The sequence below is a fragment of the Daktulosphaira vitifoliae genome, unplaced genomic scaffold, assembly GCF_025091365.1.
Source record: "Daktulosphaira vitifoliae isolate Bord-2020 unplaced genomic scaffold, ASM2509136v1 Scaffold_2, whole genome shotgun sequence".
NCBI classification, from domain to species: Eukaryota; Metazoa; Arthropoda; class Insecta; order Hemiptera; family Phylloxeridae; genus Daktulosphaira; species Daktulosphaira vitifoliae.
Genome location: NW_026099573.1, coordinates 42,863,621 through 42,872,528, shown reverse-complemented (window position 1 = coordinate 42,872,528; position 8,908 = coordinate 42,863,621). Strand labels below are relative to the sequence as shown.

Sequence of the window (8,908 nt, the reverse complement as noted above, 5' to 3'; positions counted from 1 at the left end):
AAATATACCAAATGATAAGTAAAGACATCAAGCATCTATAAAAAAAAATTATATTGATTTGTTTATTTTTAAAAAAGTTATGGCACTTTTAAGTAAAAAAAAATTTGAAAATTAGCGATTTTTAAATTAGTAATATTTTTGGAGGTTTCCCTCATTTACGGGGAACGAGGGAAATTTTTTCAATTTTTGAGGGTAATGTCTTCGACTAGATACTATTTATGATCTTTTGACGTATCATTGAAAGAAATTGGTTCGGTGAGAGCTGAGAAAAAGTGGTAACAGACACACACACACACACAAAAAAAAAAAAAAAAAAAAACCCATCATAGTAAAACCAATACCTTCTCAGTTTCGCATTGAAGCTAAAATATATTAAACAAGATAATGTGATCCTTTAAATTTTGTTCATAAGTGTATAAAAACAATTTGTTTCGTGCGATTTACTTACCTCCATCACGTGTCGTTTAATGGTTAAAAATTGGCTTGTTTTTTAGTTTTTGGCTACAGAAAATTCAATTTTACTTAAAAAGGAATTAATTTTATTCTATTTTAAGTAAAAAAACGGCGCACGGGGTCCCAGGGTTCGATCCCGATTGCGCCTACGAAATGTTTCTAGTGATTTTCTTATTAGTAGTATCTTGTCTTTGGAGTAAGCCGGCCATTATACTCACCCCGTTCATAATTAGCTTAGTCAAGAACCATCTTTGACTTTCTAATATGTGAAATAGGGCCACCAACATCTGTAGCATGTTAAATTCGGGAAATAGAAGGACGTAAAACTGATCAGATTTTTTAATTAAAATTAATACACTAAATATAAAATTTTAGATAAATATTAGAGATCAATTTTTTTGTTAAATTAATGAAAGTAATCAAAAATTGTTCCGTAACAGTGTATTCTCCAGAATACACACATTATCTTTCATTCAAAAAATTGTTNTTATTATATATTTTAAATAAGAAATAATAATAGAAGAGAAATGTATAAATTCTTTGAAAATGAAAATGTAATAATAATTTTTTTTTATTATTACAATTTCATAATGATGATAAATAGGTTTTAATTTTATTTGGCGCGAAAAAATTGAGGTTAGAAATATTTATATCGTAAACAAGAATGTTGTTGGAATTCAAGTGTGTGGCTATAGCTATCTAAATTGCATTATTCCCTGTTTTTCTTAAAAATTGTTTTTATTAAATTTACCATTTTTTCATTTGTAACTTGGGTTTCTTTAATTTATTAAAAAATTGTATACGTTTAAATAAAACCGTTAGTTTTCATTTTATTGTATTTTGTAAGTATTTTATAATATAAAGAGTTTATATGCTTATTTTTTGTACTAGATTCAAGATATTATTAAAAAGTAAAATAACTTTAATTTTATCCATCATACAACTTTTGATTGGAATAAACAGTAAAATTTATCGTTTAAATTAACATTTAATGTTCGCTGGAAAATAAGCTAGCTACTACTATGAATTAACATTTTAAATATGTACTTGTGCTTGATTTTCTAGGAAAATTTTAATAAATATTTATTTTAATTTTTTCTTTCAGTCTGTTATTAGACTAATTATGTTATGTTTTTATTTGATGTTAAATATTATTTAAGCACTTGACTTAGAGTTTAGTGATTAGATGACGGAAATTGTCTTCTGGTTTATAGTGGTTCTTATAGAATTTGTTACTTTAATAATTTATTTAAATTGCTTAATTTAAAATTACTATTCTAAATTAAAATTTTATCTTCATTTTTGATAGATGTAGAAATAATTTTTTTAATAATAAATCAACGATTTTATACCAAAATGATCTTATACAGCATTGTTACTTTGTGTAAATTGCTTTTTCAAAAAACCGAATTAAGACAAATTTACATTTGTCTTATAGGATTTATTAAAAGATTAAAACAATTTACTTTTAAACAGGTTTTTTTTGATACATGTTTATAACTATTCTGTAATTTCTATTTTGTTAGTTTCAGCTTATAGTATGTCTTCAAATAAAACTACACCTACTAGACTATATCAACCTCCTCACATGCGCTTTAGACATAACAATAATTCAGATTTTTCAAAGAATGAAAACTTAATGAAGATAGAAAATAAAAGTGCTTTGGTAATAAAAGTATTTATATTACTGCATAAATTAATTTGGAAATTCAATTTTTTTTATAATTTAACAGTAAATAATATATTTTAATTGATATAAAATCACCAAAATTGTATAATCTGCATCTTTATACTTTTAGATACCTTGTTTTTACTTTCTATATAGAAAAAAAAAATGCTTTATTAATTTTTATAGTCATTATTTTTGTGCTTTATGTACAAATAGTATAATTAAATATACTTTTTATTTTACTTCAGTTTTATTATGTTTAAATAATTTTAATTGAACATCTACTGTTATTATTACTTCTTAATTTTCACTTAAAAATTCAACATAGAATAAATTGTTATTTTTTTTTAATTTAGGTTAAAAGCACCAGTTTATCAAATTTTTTCAATGAAAAACCTAATAAAATATATATACCTCCAGCATTGCGTTCCATTCAAGAAGCTGATCAAAATAAAATTAATAACAACTTTGATGTGAATGACACCTATTCAGATTATAAGGATCGTATGTTTAAGGTATTTAACTTGGAAATTAATAAAATAAAATAAATTTTGTACATGTATAGTCTAGCCTTGGTTTAAACTTAATGATACTTTCACAGACAATATAAACAGTAGCTTGTATTGAGAATTGGTAGATAACAAATAATCCTTTTCTAATAAAATATCTAATAATATCAAAAATAAAATGTAAACTGTGGCAAAAATTTCTTTTGGAACTAAGTTTGAGATTTTCTGGTCTACCCCTAATCATTTTAAAGATAAAATGTTAACATATTCTTGGTTGTCAAAATCAATAATAATTATTGTTATAATTTTTGCTATCGCTATTTTATATAATAAACAAATTAATTTGTAAATAAATTAAATAAAATTAACAAAAAAAAAATTTTTTTTTTACATTTTTTTTTATGAAAAAAGGTAATAATAATATTTATATGTTATATTTTTAGGGAAGTAATTTGGAATATAGGAAGAAATTAGAAACTTCAAAAACTATTTATGTAGGAAAATTAAATTTATGTTCTACTGAAAGTGATATTTACGATTTATTTTCAAAAGCTGGACAAATCAAACGCATTATTATGGGTATAGATAAAGAAACAAAAGGTTCAGGTGGTTTTTGCTTTATAGAGTAAGTATTTGTAGAGTATATTATGAATATATAGTCTATATTTTATTGTATTTTTAATGATGTACATAGTGTTGGTCAAAAAGTTGTTATCAACCAGTCATTTTCTTAATTAGATAATTAAGTTGACATCACCTTAAGTTGTAAAAGATGACTTAAAATATAATTATTAGCTGATAAATCAAGAAATATATGTAACTAAAAAATTTAAAAAAATTTTCCAATAAAGTATTTATTTTAAGAGTAATTGAGTGGTTTATGATAAACTGATCACTTGTATAAATCTTTTGCTTTGATGGACACTGGAAACGACCTTAATTTGTGTTGACAATCATTTTTGTCCTAGTTGAATAATGTTAAGAAATCTACTTGCCATCTGATGATAAATAGAAGCTAATTTTTTTTGTAAATACCAAGTTACTAGAGAATTACTGTTGATGAGGCAAAGTATATATTTGTGTATACTGTTTCTGACAATATATTATTGTCATAATTTATTATATTATTATAATAATATAATAATTAGAAATGTATTTTCTTAATCGATGTTAAACTACGAATTATATGTAGGGGAAAGAAAATTTTAATCAGTCATCTAGGAGATAGTAACCTGTTATAAATCAAGAGCCATTGAAGTAGAATCTATGAAAACTAAAATTTCTGTTAAACAAATACCTAGTAGATTAGGACTAAAAGAGAAATTAGCAGTTAATCAATAAATTGCTGAATTGTTATCTCATCGCGCAATTTTATTTTTTTCAAATGCTCATGTGATTGGGTTCATAGTGCGGATTTTTTCGTTTTGATGACGTTATTTTATTGCATAAGTATTATTGAAGCAACCCGTATTTTCTCACGGACAGTTATATGTTGCTTCCAGTAGATTTTGCACTTTCGATGGTTTGAAGTATTACATATCTGAGCATAGAGGTCAAGGGCACTTCGCGAATGATGATAGAGCATTTACAAAAAATATTGTTTATAGAGAAGTTTTGAATTTTTAACCTACCAATACCAATCTACATTAAAGTTTAATTTTTTTTACAGTTGATTTAGTATTTAACAATGTACATTATAGTCTCATTTTTATTATAGTTCATTTAGTATTTACATTTCTTACTTGAATTTTGCACAAGTCTAGGTGGTAGAATTTCGACCACTGGGCAATACTAGTTAAAGATTAATACCCAATTCCTCATAGAAGGTCAGCTTGACAAACTACAAGGATCATCTGTGTTTAAAAGTGAAGATTTGAAGAATGTATTTTTTAATATGCCATTGAAGAAAGTATAAAGTGTACAAGTTTGTAACTTAACTGTTGACCTTTTGGATTTGGTTTGTCACCCCAAGTTTTTAAAAGATATATCAATTATATTTTTCATAAATTAATTAAAAAAATATTTTTAGTCTATATGAATAACTTAGTTATAATGTCTAATAATTATGAAAAAGACTTAAATTAATGTTAGAAGTCTCATCTAAGTATGGTCTAACATGTAAACTTAATGTCAATTTCTCAAGAGTACAATTGAGTATTGAGGCATTAGGTTAATTAGTTAATAGAGTGAGTCTATGTAAAACTGGAATAAAGGCATTTGAAAATTTTCCTATTCCTAGAACATCCAATGAGATGCAGTTTCTTAGGATTAACTTTTATTTTCCGGAAATTTATAAATTATAGCATTACTATTAAATGATATTTTTAAGAAAAATGTTCCATTTATATTTGAATCTAGTCAGGAATTAGTTCTGAATGTGTTATAAGGAAAAACTAATGACTGTACCTCATGTACAATCATGTAGATGCCCTAAGTTAATATCCAGTATGTATGGCAATTCATGATAAATTTTTTGCAAGACTCCAAAAAGCATAACTATCTGATTCAACTATTAAAGAATTAATATCTGTAGTTTATACAGAACAAGCTAGTCAATATACCTACCATTAAACATAAATAGCTTCTTAAAATAAAGAATGGTGTTAAGTTACATGTTTTTCTTTGAGAAATGTGAAGAAAAGTCATAAAAAATATTTACAATATTGGATATGTTGGAGTAAAAAAAAATAAAAGATTTAGTAAATAAAGAAAACGTAATGCATGGAAAGATTAAAAAAATTGTTTATAATCGTATACAATGCATAGTGATGTCCAATAAACAAAATTAATCAGAAGGTTATTTACATAGCATATAAGAGATGTACCCATTTATTCCTTTCATATTGATTTTCTTGGGCATTAGCTCAAAAACCTAAAGGATATAAATATAGTTTTGCTGTAATAAATTCCATTAGTAAGTTTTGCTGGCTATTTCTCACTTGAAGAGCTACTTCAACAGAAGTCATGGAAAAAAAAACTCTCTTAAAACCATATTTGAGAATCCAGTTACATTAGTAACGGATAAAGAAGTAATATTTTTATCAGAGAAGTTTAATAAATATTATATTGATCAACATATAACACATATCAACGTAATATTTGGTGTTCCTAGAGGTAACAGACAAATTGAGCTGTTGAATAATTCAATCATTCCAGTTGTGTCTAAGTTAAGTCTTGATGAGCTTGAAAAATATTATAAAGTAGTTCCTAAGGTTTAAATGGCTTTTAATATCTGAGATAAACGTGACTCTCTTTAAATTGTAATTTGGAGTTGCAATATGTCATTCTCAGTGTTTGTCTATATGTGAAGCAATTGAACAGTAGTATGAAAAATGTTATCTAAATAATTTAAAAGAAGAGAGGTATGAAGTTAAACAGCATAATACGCTGTTAAGCATATTACTTTTAATATATTATACTAAAAGTTTAAAAAGGTGAAAACCTGTAACATTATTCAAAATTGGTGATCTAATAGCTACTAGAGAACCAAATTTTTAGCAATGTAAAAAATTGCCAAGAAATACTTGTCCATGAATACAGTAATTATATCATTGGTTGCTGTGGACATAATAAGTAAGTTGTGCTTTAACTCGGTACTGATGAAAGACCATTAATAACTACTACATTAGACCATATGAAATGTTGGAAACAAGACAATTCTGATTCAGAGCTGGATATTGTTGATGAGGAAGTTGCCTAGTTCAAGCTGGGCTTAATTTAAAAAGCGGTAATTGTAGGATTTATTCCTTGTAAAAATGGTTTGAGTTTGTATTTGATATCAATTTTTTAAGGTTATAATATCAGTTTTTTTTTTTTTTTAAAGAAGAGAAGAATATATAAAGATATATTAGATAAATTTGTTATTTATATATTATTAAAATAACGTAATTCAAAACTTATATTTTTCTAAATATAATATACATTTTTTTAAAAAATTGAAGAATTTTATCTGTTTAAATTCCATATACAAGGGGGTAACCAAAAGTTACCTAAATGACGGTGCTGTGCATGCCGTTATTGCAGATGAGTTTAAAAAATGTTATAAACAATGACAGATGAAATTAGACAAGTTTATTACCACTAGCTGAGAGTACTTTAAAGAAGATCAAAGAAATTTTATACAAAAGCATAAATATACGCTTCAAGAAAAACTTTTGTGGAAATATATGTATATTTATATAAAAATTATAACCGTACAGTAGTATTTTGTGATAAAAAATATTTAGTTATCAATAGCATATTTAAAAATTTTGTACGGGAGGTCCATATAGAAGAAATTCACCCATCCATTCTCTAACACTTCTATGTTTTGTCTATGAGAGGTCCTGACTGCACGGACCTCCTATAAATATGCTATTGTTAATAGGGTTGGTTAGTTTTTCTTTTAATTTACTATTTAATTTTCAAAAAATTAATTTTTAAAAAGAATTATTTAAAATAAACTGCATATTTTAGTCCTATTATTTTATCGTCATTAATATATGTTCATTATAACTAGATATGAAACACGCTTGGGTGCTGAAACTTGCATGACAACTATGCACAATGCTGTTCTTGATGGTAAATCTGTAAATGTTGACTGGGATGCTGGTTTTGTTGAAGGTCGTCAATATTGTCGTGTAAAGCAAAATAAAAAATATTTATTTTCAAACTTTTCTTCAAAATTTGTTCAACCAAAATGGTAATTATTTATGATTAAATTATTATTATTGTAGTTACACGTTATGTAATATTTATGGTAGTTAGAAGTTTTTAAAAGAAATATTAAGTTATGGTATTGTATTATTTTATATGAAAATGTTATACATTATTTTTTGTTATATAATATTTAAGTTATATTAATATTTTCAATATATATATCTAAGGCTTAAAAAAAATAAGCTCGATGAAATTTTTTTAGTTAAACTGCAGATAACTTTTTAATTTATGTTTTATACTTTTTGATTTTACCTCATTTACATGATATAGGCATTTCATAGAACGGGATATAGATAAACTCTGTATTCTAAATTTAAAAAGTAATGCTACTTCTACATTTTTTTTAACTGTTTAAAAATTATGAACTGTATGTATCATTAGTTTGATCTAATTAATTTAAGATTTTAATAGTATATTAAGTTTAAAAAAGGCTAAATAAAATTTTTGACTGAATATGAGTCAACGATTTAATAAGGTTAACATCATAACATACAAATGTATATTTGTTTAATTTCAATATTTTGTTTTTTTTTTTTTAATGTATATTATGTGTAGTTTAAAACTTTCAAATTCTATATTTATTTGTGTTTTTTATTATAATTTATTTAATTATGTAAGTTATATTATTTGTTAACATTTTATTTTATTGTAAATAATTTTTGAAATTTTGAACACATTATAACTTATATTTTTCATCCTCTATTTTTTTCTCTTTGTTCTGTTACATCTTTTACATTTATTATGTTTCATATATAAAATATGACGTTAGAAATGGAAAAATTTTAAAAATTTTATACTTGTTTATAATAGTGTAAGAGAAAATTTTAATAGTAAATTTATCATTGTAATGCTCACAACTAGACATTGTTACTAAGGCAACAAATTTTGCTCTCTTGTAAGATTTTTAAATATTACTTAATAGGTTTTGGCATACAACATACATATTTAACTGGCTATAAAATAGAAAATAATCTAATTAAGAAAATGACTGGTTGATAACAACTATTGGACGAGTACTTTGGAAGTTGTTCTCATTTTTATATAAAAAAAAAACATTATATTTTTATATTAATAAATTGCAAAATAACAAGGTAATTGTAGTTAAAAGTTTTGCTTATCTTTTTATTACACTTTGAAGAAGTTAAATATTTCACTGAAAAGAAAAAACCATTACCTTTAGCAATTTAGACCAAATTTTTATGAGACTTAAAGGAATATTTAGGATTAAAATTTTAAATTAAATATATTGTAGATGTCATTGTAGACAAATAAAAAATTAATTATCTATCTTAATCAAATATACGAATCTACATAATTTTACACGTGTTATCAATTCAGATTCACTGAATCGGTTAAGTGTATTGATTCTTTTTAATGAGCTAAAGAATCAATATACATAAACATATTAAATGTCCTACCGCTACCGATAAGACCATAAAGCGCTATTTTGCTCTATTTGTTATAGGGGCCGTTACCATTATTTAAACTCAAAATAGATCAATGCGTAACACTTATCCGCTATATCTGGTTACATTGGTTTTGTTAATTTTGAAATTATTAATACTACATATTTTCTTTA

At 24.4% G+C, this 8,908-nt stretch overlaps 1 protein-coding gene across 1 annotated transcript; it reads left to right on the top strand.

Annotated features, from left to right (window-relative positions):
* The first annotated feature begins 1,128 nt into the window (after positions 1 to 1,128).
* Positions 1,129 to 7,495, top strand: LOC126898771 (nuclear cap-binding protein subunit 2-like). Its single transcript, XM_050673091.1, has 5 exons — positions 1,129 to 1,295; positions 1,980 to 2,119; positions 2,479 to 2,637; positions 3,075 to 3,256; positions 7,130 to 7,495. Exons 2-5 carry the CDS (start codon positions 1,994 to 1,996, stop codon positions 7,314 to 7,316), a joined length of 654 nt encoding a protein of 217 aa, XP_050529048.1. The 5' UTR covers positions 1,129 to 1,295; positions 1,980 to 1,993; the 3' UTR covers positions 7,317 to 7,495.
* The last annotated feature ends 1,413 nt before the right edge of the window (positions 7,496 to 8,908 follow it).